The sequence below is a fragment of the Limanda limanda genome, chromosome 3 (assembly GCF_963576545.1).
Source record: "Limanda limanda chromosome 3, fLimLim1.1, whole genome shotgun sequence".
Lineage (NCBI taxonomy): Eukaryota > Metazoa > Chordata > Actinopteri > Pleuronectiformes > Pleuronectidae > Limanda > Limanda limanda.
The window spans coordinates 16,713,097-16,732,434 of NC_083638.1; the positions used below are offsets into that span (position 1 = coordinate 16,713,097).

Below are 19,338 nucleotides of genomic sequence, written 5' to 3' on the forward strand. Positions count from 1 at the left end.
CTGGCTGTGAGAAAGTGTCGAGTTACGGCAGAGGGTTGGGGCTGAGGTAGGAGAGAGGCAAGGACAGGGACGAAGAAGGGAGACTGACAAAAGGGAAAAGAGGTTGGAATAGTTGAAAGCAGGAAGGGACGTCATGAGTGCTGGAAAGGAAAGATGAGGCAAAGAGGAGAAAAAGGCAGAGGACAGGATGGTACAAGAGATAAACTGACTATGAATGGAAGGAGTGCAGGTAGACGTTGAAACACAGGATGTGACCAGAGACAATGTTTTGCTGCAGGGAGATGGTGATGTCCATGTAAATATTTCATCATCAAAACTGTCGGTGCTCAGATGAGTTCCTACCAGTACCTTTTTTTTAATTTAAATGAAAGTTCAAAAGCGTTGGTGTGTTTATGCCTGTGTGCCTGTTCATGTGCACGTAGTGATGGGAGATGTTTTCCCCCTCCACTTGCTCTCTTTATTACTGGATCAGTGGAACAGATGAAGGCCAAAAATAAGTGGGGACTTTATTTAGTGGGAGCTGACTATGTAACCGTATCCAGAAGTTTTATTTTAGGGGAGAGAATTCATACTAAACCTGATCCACGGGCAGAAGCAGCAGCGGCGGCCATAAGGTAGCGACAGACTTCAGTGGGCACGGGCCTCCTGGACATGTGGCAGGTTTTTAATGTCATTGTGGTTTAATATAAGAACTGATCTCTATCAGGCCTCAGTTACTTGCTGACTGACCAGCTGGGCTCAGTGCAGTGTGGACGGGCAGAGAGGTGAGGAGTTGAAAGTGTAGAGACCACCCTCCTGTGGTATTTCACACTCAGGCATAGATTTAGGGGTTGGCTGAGGGGTGACTCAGGAATGTGAAAGCAGTCAAGGGTGTGTGTCGTGTGCATTTCACTGCGGAGAAGTCTCCTCCGCCAGGACCGAGGCACTGTCCATGTGCCCTTGTTTACGTCCTGCTGGTTGAAGGTGGAGCTTTACCCATTTCTGAACTGAAGGTGCAAATGGGCCCCCTGAAGTGTTTCTGGACCTGGAATTAGACTGGAGCTAAAAATATCGCTGAAGTATGTGTAACACAGTTTAAATGATGTCTGTGGGATCTTGTAGAACATAGGGTTTTTGGTTGGGCTGTAACAATTGTCAAACGTTATTTGCGACACGCAAAGACAGAACTGTGACACGTCTCCCTGCCCAATCCCACACGCTGCCACAGGAGCAGGTGCAGCCTGTTGCGTGCGTGCGTATGTGTCCAATCCACAACCCCGGGACCACAGCCTGCATAATCTGAACCAATGCAGAAGTGACTATTATATTCAGAGCAATGAGGTGGATGTGGAGGATCGTATGTTTACCTTTACAAAAGTGCGTAGTAATGTCTCAGGAGCCGATGCCTCATCTCTACAGTCTGAGTTAAGAGGAAATCCTCAGACTCGACATGCACACACCTTAATTTCTTTCCTATTCTTTTGTTATTTTTGTTTACATGTTTAATGTGAAGTCAAGTCCAACGTGTTCTTTAGTAATCTTCTCTTTCATTTAGAGGTGTGGATTTGGCGTATCGTTACAGCCCTAGTTCTTGGTTAAAAGCCAATTGCATTAATTTGAAAATTCAAGATCAATACAAATCAACTGAAGTGTAGAGAGATATTGGAAAAAGTAAGAACTTGCTTCCTTTTCTGTTCAGCGTCCACCTTTTATACATATTGGTTCAATACACTGGACCCCCATCAATTTTATTCTTTCTTACATTTGGTAAACCACTCCACATTCTACGGTTATCAAAATTGATCAAATCCAACTTAATCCAAAAAGAGAAAATTCTACTTTTTAAATAAGGGCAGTGACTGCGGCAGAGGGGCTGAATTAGCCCGCCTGTGTGGCGTGTTTCTGTTTGGCCAGGAGTGTTGATTCACTGGGACGGCTAAAGTGCTCTCTTTCTTTCTAACTCTCTAATCAGGTTTTCCTGGTTGATTATTTGATTTGGAAAGAAGTGCTGGCCTGCTAAGTGTATGTTTGTCAACACCCTGGCTCTGCACCAAATCCCTCATGTGCAGAGAAATAGAGGTAATACAGGAGGACACAGAGAGGCAGAGATCAAGAGGGTAAATGGAAGGAAAGAAAAAAAAATCAAGGACTTTTTTGTTCATAGTTCTGGGCAGAACTGACAACCTGGAAAAAAAGGTTCATAGACAACTTCTGCTGCATTAAACAAATTAAACCGGCCTTTTTTTATTCCTCTATTCTGTACTTTTTTGGTGCTCTGATTTATTTCTGTGAAGCGTGTTCATTTTTTTTTAGTCTGTGTATCCTCTCTCACAGATGCATTCCTCCAGACACTGTTAACTCACTTAATGCTGTCTGGAACACACATGGTCCTGCGAATAAACATGCCTTGATTTATGGACACTCACAAAGACACACAAACACACACACACACACACACACACACACACACACACACACACACACACACACACACACACACACACACACACACACACACACACACACACACACACACACATAGATTGTCTTAGGTCACTTTCAATTACTAAAACCTTACCTTCCTTACCCTGACCTTAACCACATACGCCTTTTTTATATTTAGGGACACAAGGCATGTCCCGTATTGAATAGTCTTTTGTCAGAAAATTTTCCCCGGGAGTAGCCTATGACAGAATAACACTCACACATACTCTCATTTTGTACTTTGTGAATTACAGGCATGTGTGCAGACACAGTGTGCAGACATGACCATAAACCAAGCAACACCACGTACAAGACTGTTTCTGCCTGTGACCCCATATGTCTTTGAATCCAGAATAATGATGTCATTTATAGCCAGGGATCCATTCAGTCAGGGGTGCTTAGGTTAGGTTCTTACTGGCAAAAATGTATACTTTGATGTGGTTCTTAAGATCTAGTGTGGTTTTCAAAGATGAACCCATTAATGGTTATTATAGGGGCCTCACGCTGTTCCGTCCGTGCTACTTCCTTCCGAATAAATTTCATGTGCCACATACAGTAGTTCCTAACAATCAGCGGGTTGATTCCAAATGGACATGGGTGGTGGTGAGAAACCAGACTCACAGTTTTTTTGTAACATGTTGTCTGTGTGGATTTACATGTGTTTGTGTGTGAGGTGGAAGCTTCCTTCTCAGGTCATCATCCCTGTGATTACTAGAAGTAATCACAGGGATGAGAAAAAATATCTCCCAGTGTAAAAGTGGTGACACGTACATAGAAGACAAAGATGAGGATGTCAAGAGAGTTTGTGGAGACAAGAGCGGTGTGGGGGTGCTTTAAACAAAATCACACGATCTCCACAGCAGCGTTAAAACATCGCATGCTGCAGACGCCGGCTCCCCTTCTCGCCTGGATAATAGAGAGGATTTGTTGCTGTTGTGAACGCGTCCGAAAAGCATAGTTTGTATAAGGCAAACTCTCGGTAAACTCCAAAGCCAATTCTCCGGATTTCACCTAGAGGTCATGTCTAAAAAACGGATTTAGAGGATGTTGTGGAGGAGCAGCAACATACCTTGGAACTATCATTTTTTTCCTTGAAAACAAATCCTAGGGACTGGAACCTAAATAGAAAAAAAGGAATCATTGATTTGACGTGGAAGTTAGATGGTTATTTGGAAAGGTCAGATCAAATCTCGAATCTTGTCTAGTGTAAAATAAATTGATTGTCTCACCTCAGTATCAGACTAATGATGTAAAGATTTGCCTCTTGTAGACTGTGCCTGTGGTAGCATTCATTTTCCCTTTGTGTCCCTTTCCTCAACTGTAGACTCGGCTTATCTGTTTGAGCAGTTAGATAAATAAACAGCAGCACAGTATGATGACCTGTGCTCGTCATGCAGTTTCAAAAGCTGGATGGTTTTTCCCACAGCTCACTCGGATGCTGTTCAATCAGCCTTGAGCTTTATTAATGAGGGCGATCAATTTAGGATTTAAACAAATACAGTTGTACATGTTTAGGTAGTTACCCCTCTCTTAAGCAACACGGTGTTAAGTAGTAATAAAAAGGGCAAAAACTAATTTTTACCAGCCAGGAATAGATTTTCTCTTGCATTATTTTTAAATTCAGCACTCCCTTGAGAACCATTGGGTTTTTACTGAGCTCAGTAGCAGACCCCTTTCAACATACAAGGTTTTTATTCAGCTCCGAACAGTAAAGCGTTATTACGATTTAAGCTCCACAGGCTGGTCCTCGCACATAACCCGCTGTAAACACAGAATATTTCAGTTTACCACCGCTCAGATCAACCTACCCCCATTCTACCACAGGGGGCGACCACAGAAGTAACAAGTGAAAGAGAAAGAGAGGATAAAAGAAAGAGAAAGAGAGGCATTGATATTTGTCTCAGGTGATCTGATGATCAGTGGACAGTTTACAGCTGGCATTTGAATGTGTCTCCAAATGTGATTGGATTTCACTTCTCCACTCTATATGCAAATACATAGCTATGTGATTGGATCACCCAAGAAGGATGCTGCATGATACAATGATACAAAAGTTAGCACAGATCCAAATAAATTCCCATGAAGACTTGATTCCACCAGTGATTCCAACTCACCTTTTACCAGAGCTTGAACTAAGTCATGTTAAATAATCCTGCTGTAAACCAGTTAACTGTTAAATATAGTTTAGTAACGGCCTCAGAGAAAGACAGAATGTGGAAACCAAGCAGGTATGTCTTTGGCACTTACTCTCAGATATAGTTGTTTCCAGAGCTTGTTGTTTTGGAACAGCACATGACAAATCCAAAGCTACACCCACTTTCTCTCCTTCCACCCACCCACCACACTTCTGTACCAAACGTTGACACAGCGGTGCGTGATGCAAAGCTGCAGGGAGGAAAAGGGTCAGTAGCCAGCTGTGGTGGGGATGAGGCTTGGCAGTTCCAGGGGTGAAACAGCAATGAAAGACCTTGTTCTTCTCTGTAACCCTCAATGGGCTGCCCTCCATCCAAACTGGAGGTGTGGGTTTATGAGGGCAGCACGGTGGGAGTGTGCATGTGCAGGGGCTGCCATCATGCTGTCACGGAGTCTGCCAAGTACAACATTACCACAGTAGTGGCATTGTGTGGCCGGTGTGTTTGTTCTGTCCCTCTGAGGAGGAAAGGTCCTGCTCTCCTTTCCATCTTCTTCTTGTCTCTACACAAAATGCAACGCTTTTCCCTCATTGAACATCTCAGCTGTCTGAGTTGAAGCGATGCCAGCACTCACAGACTAATGGAGAGACTGACTGCTGCCTGGTGTCAAACGTCAACCAGGTTGGACCGCATCAACCACTGGACACCGATGACATTTTTATTAGCAATTTTTTCCTCTTCAACCACAGTGTAAACACTAAAAACCTTTTCATATGCATGAGACCTCACAGGGAGAATCAAGGGTCATACGAGTGACAGGTTTTATGTAAGATAATCTTAAATTGAATAGGTATTAGAGGAGATTAGCATAAATATGACACTTCCGGAGATTTCTACGTTAGTTTAAAAATGTCTGGTTATGTGCTGTTGTATTTTTACCACTTTTTAGGAGGATAGCATTTATCTCGTCTGTTTGATTTATTTGTTTGTTTGCTTGTAAGCAAGATAACACCAAAAATGAATGGATTACCCAGTGCAAATCTGGATCAGAGGGCGGATCTAGTAATAATTTTTCACTTTCTTTAACATTGCGAGATAGGGTGTTCCTCTAAATTTTAACTGTTTTCCCAAGGTAAAATTCATTACTCAGTGAGTATGTGAAATTTGGTGCAGCTTCACTGATGGGCCTCGTTGGTGGAGCGAGGCACCATTGTTTTTTTTGTGTTATTGTTTACGATGGACCCTACCGGCATGCAGTGACTTCATCCTTTTTGTGTTAACTGGTATGATGGTTTAGTACCAGTTTTTGGACCTTTAAATAAAGCCTCTTTAGTGTCCTTGCATTCTGTCATTTTTTGTCTGTGAGACCTAGTGCAGCTGCAGTACAGCTTATATTTTCTTGGAGCAACTGACTAGAGCTGGTTACAAGGTTTTCTTTTAGGTTTTGGAGGCAACCCTGTCCTGCACAGAATCCAGTTCAGACGCAGGCTTGCAAGGGGAACATTTTTTAAGACTATTAGTAGAATACACCAGTGTCAAACTGGTTGGGGGCCAAAGTGCCAGATGAATCTCCAGTTGCCCTGCCAGAAACACCCCCGACCTGACATTTAGATTCCCTCTAAAAAAAAGGTGGCCCTCTGAAGGCATTGGAAACGAAAAGAGTATTCCTTTGTTCACACCTCTCTCATCTGCACCCTGAGAACTCACATCTGTTTTTACTCTGTTTTTCTGTCTTTATCTGTCATGTCTCAGCTCATTGGCTACAGCGAGAAGCCCGTCAACCTGCAGATGTTCATAGGGACGGCGGATGACCGATACTTGAGGCCGCACGCCTTCTACCAGGTGCACCGGATCACCGGGAAAACTGTAGCCACAGCCAGCCAAGAAATCGTAGTCACCAGCACCAAGGTTCTCGAAATTCCTCTGCTGCCCGAGAACAACATGTCGGCATGGTAGGTTTCAGAAGCACTTCGGGGTTACATTACTCAGTTATGAGTTTACCACCATGAAGGAAGCCCTGTCCAATGAAAAATTAGCATTTTTATAATAATACAGCATAACATCTTACAAAGGTGATTTTATAGATCTTTTAAATTGAAACCCACAGGAGAAACGGGTACAGGAGAATAAAATGAGGGTTTCCCATGGAGCAGAGTGAGACTTTCTCATTTAGAGTTGTAATAAATCATTTTCAAAGGCATTTTTAATTTGTGATTCAACACTTAGTTTTCCTCTCATTGCCAATCCCCTGCTGGGCCCGGGGTTGGTTTTATTCTCTCCCAGGCCCTCCCTTCTTAAATATATCTTCGATTAGTGCCATCACTGCGGTGCCATATGGGGCCAACTATTTCCTCTCTACCTTGCAGCATCGACTGCGCCGGGATCCTTAAGCTGCGGAACTCCGACATCGAGCTGCGGAAGGGAGAGACAGATATAGGAAGAAAGAACACACGGGTTCGCGTGGTGTTCAGAGTGCACATCCCTCAACCTAACGGGAAGGTGCTGTCGCTGCAGGCTTCCTCCATTCCTGTGGAGTGCTGTGAGTGTTGACTTACTACACCCACACACACACACCGACACACCGACACACACACACACACACACAAACATGTTCATTCAGAAATCTACGTGTGATATGAAAATCAAACACAGATATGCAGCCAAACCTTTGCACACATTTCTTTGTTAGAAAACTTAACAGGATAGGATGTTTATTTAATTTACTTTGTCCTCTCACTTAAAGTCACTTTAGATAAGAAGGTCTGATAAAATTAAATATGTAAATGCAGTACCCTTCTAGCCAAGCTATACCTATTCCATTATTGCAGCTCTGCAATAAATCTTACTTTTCCCTCAGGCTCACAGAGAGTTGTTAATTCTTGAAGCCAGGTTTGATAGTTTTGTATTAAACTGCATGACATTATCAGAAGTTCATTTTATTTTTATTAACCATCTCCAGTGTTACTGAAACAGCTCAGCAAATGATCATCTTATTTTCTCCCCACCCCCTGGTGTTTCTCTCCCAGCCCAGCGCTCAGCTCAGGAGCTACCGCAGGTTGAGAAATCCAGCCTGACCAGTTGTGTGGTCAGCGGTGGAGAAGAGCTGGTCATCACAGGCTCCAACTTCTTCCCAGAGTCCAAGGTCATCTTCCTGGAGAAAGGCCCTGGTAAGTGTTGTGTCAGCGCAGCGGCCTCTTCTTGAACCGGCAGTACAGCAGAAACAGCGTGTGCCAAGTACATGTGTAAAAAATCATACTTTCTTCTATCTGACAGACTATATAAGAGGGGCTGCTAAAGCATTTCATGTGTCAATTATGTGCTCCGTAGGACACGTTTTGTAGATTTTGCAACTGCTGCAGAAGTCAGCAGAAGGTTTTGATTTAATGAGTCATGTGTGTGTGTGTTTGTCAGTTCTCAGATCACATCTATCATTATCTTAGCCTCAACAAGTCAATCTATTCCCTCACGGCATTTTATTAAATGTCAAACAGATGTACTGTATGTCTGCAAGTAATGTCTGACTGACAAGTCAGAATGACAAAGACTTATTTGGAAGAATATGGTCCTGAAACAAACGTTATATTGTTATTTCTTATATAATATAAATGTATAATGTTTATATTACATATATAATATAGTCATTAAAAATGGTAATATCATAATAATGCTGTATATACACTAAATAGATGCATTCCTATTCTTTCAATTGTTTTTTCATGACTATCAATACACACACATTTTGTCTCACAGTAGCAAGTGTTAGTGCAAAAAACAATTAATGAAGTTATCACATTAAAGTTAACATTCACTGTTTGCTTTTATGAAATCACTGCACAACCTACTCCCACTGCGCTGTTTCACCTCCAGTGCGGAGATTGTTGGAGTTTGGGACTAAGGCTGAATGTGGACTAAGTGGTTGTCTCCTAAAACTTTTTATACTCTAAAAGTTGTTTAAATATTTGCTTTAACAAATGTCTAGGCTGAAGAGATTACTTTGTTAAACTCCCTGTGCTTTTCATCATGTTTCTTTTAAGTCACGCTTCTTTCTCTGCCTTATCTTTTTTCTTGTCTGTACACCAGTCCACAATCAAAACACTTGTAATGGCTGTTCTCTGAGATGGAAATTTTATATGAACAGCATTCATGGAGCCAGTCTCTGCCTGCCCGAGGTACCATTGCCTTGTAGAGCAACAAAATCAAGTTCACACACGGCAGAAAGCTGAGCAGTGATGTCTTTATGACTGAGAGCCATTCTCTTCAGGTAGAAGAAAGAAAAACAGCCTGGAGGAATGTATTTCACTCTTTTAGGTGAACCAGGTGAAGCATGGCATGGAGAAGTAGTTTGGTTGAAACAACTTGCTGATGGTCAACTCTTTCTAGCAGCACAGCAGTGAGTGGAAACCTTCAGGAGGTGCATCTTGGGTAGGGAGCACGGCTGGGCCCCATGGTGCACGAGGGCAGTGGACTGTGGAAGGAGACAGAGAGAATATGAAAGGGAAGGGGGAAGATGATGTTGATTAGGTTTGTGTAAATTATCCCCCTCATCATGACTAATCCGCCTGCTTTAGTGCAGAGAGGCACTGATTGGACTAAGTGCAGGAATGGAAGGAAAGAAAGAAAGAGGTAATGGCAGATATTTTTCCACCATCACTCATAACTGAAAGACTACAGTCAATTCATGAGGAGCTTTAGAGACCGGCCTGTTGTTTCTAGTACACAGAGATTATGGGAAGGTTCTATAAATTACTTTACTAACTATATACAGGCACAGGCCGAAGCAGTTGTTGTTCGTATGGGATCCTATTTTAAAGTAGATAAACAGTCAAATGTAATAGAGTGGTTAAGTGCAGGTACTGTTCTGTTTCCTTCGCTTGGTTCCTCAGAGTTTAGTAGACATCTCATCCAAAGTCAATTTACGTATTCAAATTAATTTGACAGGTGGAGGTGAAAAGCCTTTACTTTTACCAGTGGCCAGACATTCATCTTTGAGGAAAGAGTGGGAGGAGAAAATAAATCTGTTGATTAATTAATTTCTATGTATTTATTTAGGAGAGGGGTAGGTCTATAAAAAAGATAGACAAATAGGGGCGAAGGTAGGGGCCTAAGCAGCTTTTATAGTAAGAGGCATTGTAGAAACAGTCTAAATAGATGGATAGATAGATAGATATATCAAGTAGTTCTACTTAATTATGAATGATTATATAGTAGACTGGACTTCAAAGGCTCAAACACTGACTGCCCTGATAGTGAGTAACACAGCATGTGTACTCAGCTAAACAACAGCGAGCTCTTGGAAAAGCTGTTAGTCTGCCGTCGTAACATAAACAGCAATTACCTTCTTTATTTGTGTTCGATCATGCGGCACAGTGAGTCCACGTTCTTGTCGGCCCTCTGACTGGGGCGAGGACTCGTGTTTGGATGATCCGAGTCATTGTCTCAGTGTGGTATGAGGTTCTTGTCAGTGCTTGTTGTCTGACAGAGCATGTGGGGCCCTTGCTCCTGCCTGTTGAATGTCAACAATCCACGCTGCAATAATGCACTGATGTCAGCTGCAAAGACATTCAAGGTCATTTGCTCATTGGAAAGAAGCACTCTGCTATCCACGAGTTAAGCTCTTCCTTTACAATAGAGACACTCTCTTCAGGGGTTTGACTGCCTAATGTGACAGTGGATTACTACAACTAAGGCTAATGTTAGGGTGAGGGCAGGACAGGAAAATTAACTAAGTTAAGTTAAACCTAAAACTAGAGTCTGGAGTTTTAGGTTTTAGTATAAAGCTGAAAAGAGACAGGGCTCACAACTGAGCACTTTCTTTGTTAGAAACTACACTTAAGCCAGCTGTCTGTGCAGACATGTTGCAGATGCCTGACAGTGGTCTTTGGGTGTATCCTTTGGGTTTTTGAGGAGGAGGCCATGCAGGTGCAGACTATATTTGCACCATTTGAGCACAGTGAAACTGGCGACTGCAAATTAATCTGCCTCCGCAGAGAGTCTCTTCAGTACTTACTTAACTGTCAATGTTTTTATTCTTCACAATTCGTGTGATAGCTGTGATTTCCCCAAACCACACGGCAAGCCTGCTAGTGTTTTTCACCCCAACTGCTTCCCTTCGAGCAGCTGCCTCAAAGATGTCTGGCCAAATAATTAACTCCCTCATAGGAAAACTGGAAAGGATGTTTTCTCGCCAGAAAGCCTGGCAGTGTGTAAAGGCCTTTTAAAATAAACACAATTATTCCAGAGCTCCCTCTGTAATCTTAACCAGGTAAGACAAACAGCAGGATATTTGGAAATTTGATTACCATTTAATAGCTGTTAAGATTTTCTCCATGGGGCTTCTGGGCCTTTAAAAATGACATCATGCCAATGTCTCTCAGTTCTCCAGAACAAATTGAAATTGTGTTTCAGCATAAGCGTCATGTGGTTCTTAAGCCCTGTCTGTTTGAGAAAGTACTGTACACTGACTAAAATAAAACTAAAATGAAAACTAAAAGTTGAGAGCTTTAGAGTTGAGAGCTTTTAAATTATATTCGTTTTCACTTTACTGAAGTTTTTAATTCCCATTTTAGAGGTGTGCTTTGAAGTTGCATGTCTGAATGAATTAGGTGGCCGTTTATTTTCAAAATTAGAAGGGATGTGGTCAATGTGTAGGAATAACTCGTTTGCACTCGAGAGTTGCTAGAGTCTTTACAAATATAGATATCTGTCGAATGTGACAGTATCTCTCGTAGCTTTGAGATTACTTATACTCTAATCTAATAAAATTGCGGTGAGTGTGACAGCTGACATTTAGCCTATACAACAAATTGATTTCAGATTAAACTTGATCATGTGTTGTGTCACTAGGAGTATTACTATATTATGCATTTATCCATGTGTTTTTTCTTTTAAATTTTTTTTCTAGATGGACGACCACAATGGGAAGTTGAGGCAAAAATAAAACGTGAGAAAACTCAAGGAGTACGTATTTACATTATTTATCTCTACCGTAATTCTACACATTTTTATATGTAATACTTAGTTATAAATTACTTAAAATTAAATATATTTTTATTATCTGTAAACTTATTTCTATTTAATGTATGTAAATATTTTTTGCATATACAAATTATATCAATTTTTTTTTTGTAGTCATGCATCGTGGTGGAGGTTCCTCCCTACCACAGTAAGACTGTGGGCTCAGCAGTGCAGGTGCAGTTTTATGTCTGCAATGGCAAGCGGAAAAGGAGCCAATCACAACGCTTCACTTACCTTTCAGGTGAGAGAATTGGTTCTTGTGATTTTTAGAAAGAAGGCCATGGACATATGTTCGAATTCGTTCAGTTTGTAACTGCAAAACTAAATAAACAAACTCCTGTGACAAGTAGCCAAACATTTGCTCTTTTTAGTTATTTTGTCACAGTATTTCCCTGCAACTCATTTTTTATAGATAATTACACAAAAGCACTCTGTAAAGTGCATTCCTTTGGGTTTATTACTTCCTGCTGTCGTTAGTCTCCATACACAGTTACAAGAAGACTGACAGCAAAGACAGAGACAGCTGTAACATGCATGTCGTGTTGCAAACTTCTGAACAGCGGCTTCACTAACCCAATTTCTCTCTTTCTCTTGCTAAACAAAGCATTTCTGTGGTGTAAAGGGGGCTCTTCCACTGAGCATAACAATAACACCTGTCAACTGTTTATTTGGTGAAACCCTAAATTCCTGTGCCAACTTTTTTTCCCCTCACATGTACTGTATTTGCATGAGGTTTTATGATGCACATATTTTGCTATCCAGGAAACTTTTACCTCACGTGTTCTCTGAGTTGTGGCTTCATATAATTATTGCAGCAGCAAGGAAACTCAATGATATTTTGATTTTCAAGTTTCCTCAACGTTTTTCATTAAAATCAAATTCCTATCTTTGCTATTTGATATTGTTGTTGTCGTTTTTTTTTTTCTTTTTCTTGAAGCCAGTCAAACCGAAAACACTGTTGGGCGGAATATAATAGCATGTAACCATTTTTTGCAACATATCCAAACCCTGAGCTTTACCGCAACAGTGTATGTGTGTGTGTGTATGCGTGTATAAGCGGCCTTGCCCCTCCACCCACCCAGCCTTTCTGTTTGCAAGCACGCCCACTCACACAGGCAGTTCCTGTTTTCCCCGTTTACAGATTGTTGCACCCAATCAAAGCAGAGTAAAATAATGCTGCTTTGTCAGACAGGCTTGGTCGCTGACAGCAGAAGTGTCAATATCCTGAACAGCACACTGTATTATGTCAAAAAAATCTCCTAATCAGTCAAGATTAATGTGTCGTTGTGGGCTGAGCTGAGCTGATGCTCTCGGCCAATTAATGATAAATTCTGAGAAGACTGTCTGGAAAAATTTGACATGTTTATTCTGAAAGTTGAGGAACAAAACCTCCTTTGTTCCTGTTTATGTTTGGAAATTGCTGAATTCTCATGCATGCATCAATATTTTCCAATGTAAGGAGAACACTGTTAATCAGACCTAACATACAGTTGCGCAATTTTGAGACTTTTAAACAAGCTGACCTCAATTACGTACAACCATGTTTAATTGTCTACCCTATATCCCCGTTCTTGATCTCAATATCCCTCTGGCTCGATTATCAGGGCATGACAGGGTGAGTAGAGGGCACTGATCAGTGAACTTGTTTGTTTTGTTGGTCGGATCTGGGCTGGAGGGGATTCAGCTCCTCTTCCCGTGCAACATTTCCCTTGATGGCACCCAGACTGACAACATATGCTCTCCCTCTGATTCAGAGATGGATAAAAATAAAATCCCTGTCACAAGGCACCAGATTGGGAAATAGGTTACAGAGCTGTTGCAGTAAAGGGAATGGCCCCATTAGTATCAGAATGTCACTCAGTTTTTTTTTTAAGGCTGCTTTTTTTTTTGATCTGGAAGGAGACCCACTTCACAATACATACATGCAGAGACTGTGTTTTTCTGAATTAACAAGATGCACTATTTCACCATTGAAGCAACAGAATGAGAGAATAAATATGTTGGGGTTATGTCCTTTTTTCATTTTTTAACCCTGTCACCTGTACCCTCTCTATGTTATAAGGCAATCACTTTAAAAATGGATATATTATCTTTTCTGTCTCATCTTGTAGTTTTTTTGATTTGATTGACGGACATTACTGACTATCTGTTTTGTTCTTTCATCCCCTCTCTGTTTCCTTTAGTCATGGTGAAACAGGAGCACGGGGATGAGCTGGACCTTCCTGCACTACCCCCTATGTCCATGCCCCTGGCACAGGCTGCCAGTCTGGTGCGCACCCAGCTGCCTTCTCCTGAGCAGGGCCACCCAACAGATAACCTTCTGTCCAGCTCCCCTCATGGTCTGGCTGCAGGCTCTGGAGCTGGCCTGCTCCCCCTGCAGGCCCCTTGCCCCTCCCTGGGCTCCCCATCTTTCCAGCACCTGCCTCACCTCCAGAGTCGCAGTTTGCACCACCCCCCTGCGGATTGCCACATGACGTTCCACCCGAGCTCTGCTCCTGCTCCTCTTCCTGCTCCTCCCCGTCCCTCCTACCAGCATATGCAGCACAGCCACGGTCATGGCCTGCCTTTCAATGGCCAGTCCAGCCTTCCTCCTCAGGGCTACGAGAGGATGCCCTTTCAGCAGAGCCCCACTGCAGCATCACACCCAATGGGTTTGGGGATGGTGTACCCCTCTTCCCCTTGCTCCTCACCATCAGCTCCCTCCTCCTCAAGCATTGCTGGTTCTCCGCAGAGTCAGCAATCTCTGCTTTCACCCTCATCTCCACATCTCCACACACTAGCAGGCTATCACTGCTCTCCAAATCCAACCCAGGTCTCTTCTCCCAATTGTCACCCCCTTGTAGGGCAGCACTCCTCCCAGCTGCAGAGGGCCCTGGGCTACCACCCGGTAGGTCAAAGGTCAGCCTCTTGCCCCACACCATCCAGCGCACCTCCGCCAAGGATGATCCCCTCTCCGCACTCCGGGCCTTCCTCCCCTCAGCTCCACTCGTTGCCCTACCAGTCTCCCACCTCCTCATCCCCTACTTCAGGTGGCAGTCCTTTGGGGCCTCTTCAACAGCAGCCCTCTCCGCAGGCTACCAGTCCAGTCATGGCCAGCCTGTCCCCTGCAGCAGTGGGCCCTCTGGTTCACCCTCTGAGCCCTCAGGGCCCCTTCCCATCGGACAGCGAGAGTCTGAACATCAAGGAGGAACCAGAGGAGAGGGAGCCCACCTTCCGCTCTATCGGCCTGCAGGACATCACGCTGGATGATGGTAAGACTGCTTCAAAAATGATTTTAGAACTATCTACTTCTCAACTTAAAAAAAAAAACTGAAAAAGCAGGTTGCTAATAAATGGTTCAACCGTTTCAAATTTTAATTTCATGGAGGCTGCACACAGAGACACAAACATGGTCATTAGAAACAGACAATTTGAAATAGTTAATAAAGACAAAGTGAATTTTAGACAAAACGCCCAGTTTACCCACTTTAGCTACGTTAACTGTATTTGTCTCTTTTGATTACTTTGACTGTTATACTCCAGTTTTCTGTCAGCCCAGTGATTCTGCTCTCATTATCACATTTTCTTTCTTCACCTTTTTTTTTGTGGAGATATTTAGAGCACACCCGTCTGTGATCAATCTCATTTTCGGTCTAAAACAAGCGGCCGTTGAGGGATCAAATTTACCCTACAATCTGGGCTCACACGATAAATTTGTATCTGATGATGTAAAACAATACAGAGCGCCTGTTGTTGTATTTTTAAGGGGCTGAAACCTTAATGCCTGATTACGCCGATAGCGTGTCATCTGTCACTGCAGCGCAGTATTGTGTACACGTGTTCATTACTGGGGAGGAGGTCTTGTGACTTAGTATTGGGTATCATAGACGCAATAGGACTGATAACTCTAGTGTCATATTAAAGGGCATAATTGTATGCCAGCAGCTTGGAGATGAAGTACACTTTGTGTTTTTTGAGAGAGGGAGAGGATTGCATCATTTTGTGCCACTTATGATGGAGCACAAATGCTACAGTTGTGTTCTGCTGCAGTAATTACATCCTGTGTGTAGCTGTGCGTATGCGAGTGTGTGTATACATGTGTTAACAGCTCTCATTAGGATGCTTAGAAGAACTTTTTTCTCAACCATGACCTCGACTTCTTCACTGAAGAAATGTTCCTTTAAGCTCTTCTAAATCATCAACCTCCTTATCTACCATTCAGAGCCTCGTCTGGTTTTGTTAACCCCTGTGCCATATTCAAATGAAGGTTCTAAAGGTTTAGGGTTAATAAACAGCCCGCTGACGCTGTGTCAGGTAGATGTGATATTGGGTGGTAGCAAGGGTCAGCCTAATTAACACATGGTCATTGTCAATAAGTCATGTGTGAGAGACCAATGACCATTCATCAGTGTGTAATACTTATGCGTACACACACTTTAAACATGTAGTCTGTGTTAAAAAGCCTGATGAAAGCCTTTCTCAGCCTCATTATTCACACCATTACATGTATAACCATGGGAGACTATAAATATGTCTACCACATTATGCAGGAGCTCGGTTTTAGCTAGTCTCTTCTGCTGTCACACAGTCACAGACACTGTGAAAGTAGCTGCCTGCGCTCACACTCAAGAAGTGTGAGAAAAGTTTGTGAGTGACACGGTTCAGACGGGAATGTAAGCTCTCCCTTTGAGCCTGTGGTTAAAAATAGCTTTCTGTGCCAGCCCAGCTCTGTAGGCCATATTTTGAAGTCGCGATGCAGAACCCAGATCTGAGTTTTAGAAGGTCGCAGCACATTTACCCAAGTTTGACAGACAGACAGAACATGATTTACTGCTACACATGAGAAGCCACATCCACTTTCAGGTCAATCAATATTTGGTTCCCAGTTTTCTGGTGACTTTGTAGTATTATATCCTCTGGCTATAATGGCTAGTTGTAAGTCAAAGAAGTCTCAGTGAGCATCAGTTTGTTAGCTGACCCAAGTGCCTGGAGTTCGGTTAATTTGTCACAGCAAGCAAACTCAGTACACAGTTAGCTCGGGCTAGCTCACCCATGGCCAAACCCTGATCTCACTAATCCTGTAGCGCAACAGTGGTCATCCAGGAATGAGGTTGTAGAAATAATACAGTCTTTCTTCCTGTGCACAGGGATCTTCTGTCCCCGGTGCATGGAGGCACACACAGGGCCAAGCATTCACAGTTGTGCTCAGGTGAATGTGAGTCGCGCTGCAATTACACCAATGAAACGCTAGTGGTGGAAGAGTTTATATTCTGGTGTTGAGTGTCTTCAGGTTTATGATCCCCTTCACAGATTCTCTGCCATCTCTGTTTACTTTAGAACCAAGGCGAGTGTTACTAAACAGATTGTGTTAGAGTTGTTCTTTCCTTTAACTCAATTCAAGGTTACGGAATAGGGCTATGACATAGGGCTACTGCATAGGGCTACGAACTAGCTTCGACGCAGAAGCATGAATTGGCCTTATTGACTCTCTTTACAATGCTAAATTGCAGTGGTGTGACTCAATGCAAACCATTTCTTGTCAGTGTTCAGTGGTTAAGCTGCTATGCTCCTTGCAGGAATTGCTTGATAGGGGAAAGGCCTTTTCTACAATTAAAGTGTACTTAGCAGCCATCTCAGCGTGTCATGTGTGCTGTAGGGATAAGCCTTTAGGCCAGCATTCATTAGTTTGTCGGTTTATGAAGGGTGCATGCTGCAAGTTCCTGGTTTCCATGCAACTGGTTTCTCTGAAGGTGTTCGATGATCTCTATCATAACTACTCAAGGTAGGAATGACATTTATTTCCCTGAAAATAAGTATTGTATTGACTTTAATCCCACTAAAGTATGTAAGTGTCTTCAGGGAATATCCATACTCATTTCTTGCTTGCAGTGTTCTCCAGGGCTCGCCAAGATCCGCCTGTGACCTAGCCCAGCCTTAGGTGGTGGAATCAACCTACAAATTTCCCACTGTTGGATATTTCGGCACTCCCTGGTTCTTTGATAACTAAAGCTGCTTACAGACGTGCACTGGACTCGGCATGTTCCTCAGTATTTTTCTTTGGAGGTATTGCATGTGTGAACGCAAAAGTCAGAGTGAGACACTCTGTAGTTTCTTCGGACTTCATCCAGCCGGACCTCCTAGCAGAAAGTCTGTGTTTTCAGAGAAGAAAATAAATATTTCCCTGAAAAAAGGTGGTGTCAGACATGCAGAAGAGAGAGGCGAAGATGTCAAGAGAGTTTGTGAAGATAAGAGCTGACTATGGTGTCGGGGTGCTGTCAACAATATCACGTGATCTACGCAGCAGAGTTAATACGTCACTTCCTGCCTCTTCCTGCTGCACCCGGCTGCTTCACCTCTCGCCTAAATAAGAGGATTTGTTGCTGTTGTGAACGTGTCTGCCCAGAAAACCCCCTGCTGTGTTGTTCATGTGTGAAAGGCAAACTCTGGGTAAACTCTGTAGCCAATTCTCCGGATATTACCCAGAGGTCATCACTATCACTTTCCCGCTTTCATAGACAGAGAAAGGAAGTGGTGTTAAATTATTTGAGAGGGGCTGGTCAACTGTGACAATTTGGGGCAGGTGACAGATAGTTCAACCTGTCTGTCACTGAAAGACGTGGTGTCATTGGAGCTTCCCTAGTTGGTCATGCTGAAGCTACTTCCAGTGCAACTTTTCACTCTGTTATAAAAGAACATTAAGAATCCATAAAAGTTCATCATACATGAAATACACTCCTGCAGTTGTACCACAGATTTGAGTCAGTGGCCGGCACAAGAGGAAATACAAATGTGAGTGTGTAGAAAACGATTCTGGTTAGCAAGCAGATGGCCCTGGTGACGCACACAAGAGCATGCTAGAGATGTGTGTCTTTGTGTGTGAGTGTGTGATTGTGTGTGTGTGAGTGTGTGTGTGTGGTTGTGAATGTGTGCAGGAGACACAGGAGATGAAAAGACAGACTGACAGACAGATGGACAGACAAGTTCAGGATCCAACCCCACTGCAGGGTCACTCAGCCGAGACATTCAATCTGGAATATACTTGGCATTTGAGATTAGACCAGTGTGCAGTGGATCATTTCATACATTTTACGACATATACTGTTTACACATCATTTTATAAGGGATTGCTATGGAAGACTGGCTAAAGGTCAGAAATGGCGAACAGAAATGATGTACATGTTTAATAATGACTCAAACACACATACACAAAGGAAGTGACACACATTATCCTTTTGGTTTTCAAATATACAAAGCAGTGCCTGAGCTTATCTTTCAAATACACCTTTTGTTTACTCCTCTGTCTGAGGCTGAGGGGACAGCTAGCTTAGCCATCTGAGCTCAACCTGCAAAAAACAACACTGTTCTCATATCTGTCTGCTAAAGAAGTAGCCCCAGCCAGCAGCCAGTTCCCCTACCTGAGCATTGAGACTGGAAACAGGGAGTAAGAGCTTGGCAACAGAAACCACAAACCAACACCTCTAAAGCTTTCCAATTAACATGGTATGTCCAATCCATTAGAAAGTAACTGTCACATTATGCTTTTGGTTGTGTTCCAGACTATAACTTGATGGGAAGCAGTCAATGACGGCCCTTGTAAAACTGCTACGTGCTGTTTTAACAAAGTTTTACTTGTTAATTACTATGCTTTAGAGGTGCCAGTGTGTTGATGGATTACCTCGGGAGGGAGCCAGACCAGCTGTTCCCCCAGGTTTCCAGTCTTGATGCTAAGCTAGGCTAACTGGCTGCTCTC

At 42.9% G+C, this 19,338-nt stretch overlaps 1 protein-coding gene across 2 annotated transcripts in view; it reads left to right on the forward strand.

Annotated features, from left to right (window-relative positions):
* Nucleotides 1-19,338, forward strand: part of nfatc3a (nuclear factor of activated T cells 3a) — a 58,040-nt gene that overhangs the window by 29,084 nt on the left and 9,618 nt on the right. The window contains exons 4-9 of one of the 2 annotated variants that reach the window (XM_061068171.1): nucleotides 6,348-6,547; nucleotides 6,962-7,134; nucleotides 7,622-7,762; nucleotides 11,497-11,552; nucleotides 11,724-11,850; nucleotides 13,793-14,860. In XM_061068171.1, coding sequence (XP_060924154.1) covers nucleotides 6,348-6,547; nucleotides 6,962-7,134; nucleotides 7,622-7,762; nucleotides 11,497-11,552; nucleotides 11,724-11,850; nucleotides 13,793-14,860 — 1,765 coding nt within the window. The remainder of the gene's footprint in view (nucleotides 1-6,347; nucleotides 6,548-6,961; nucleotides 7,135-7,621; nucleotides 7,763-11,496; nucleotides 11,553-11,723; nucleotides 11,851-13,792; nucleotides 14,861-19,338) is intronic. The other variant, XM_061068172.1, reaches the window with a different exon arrangement.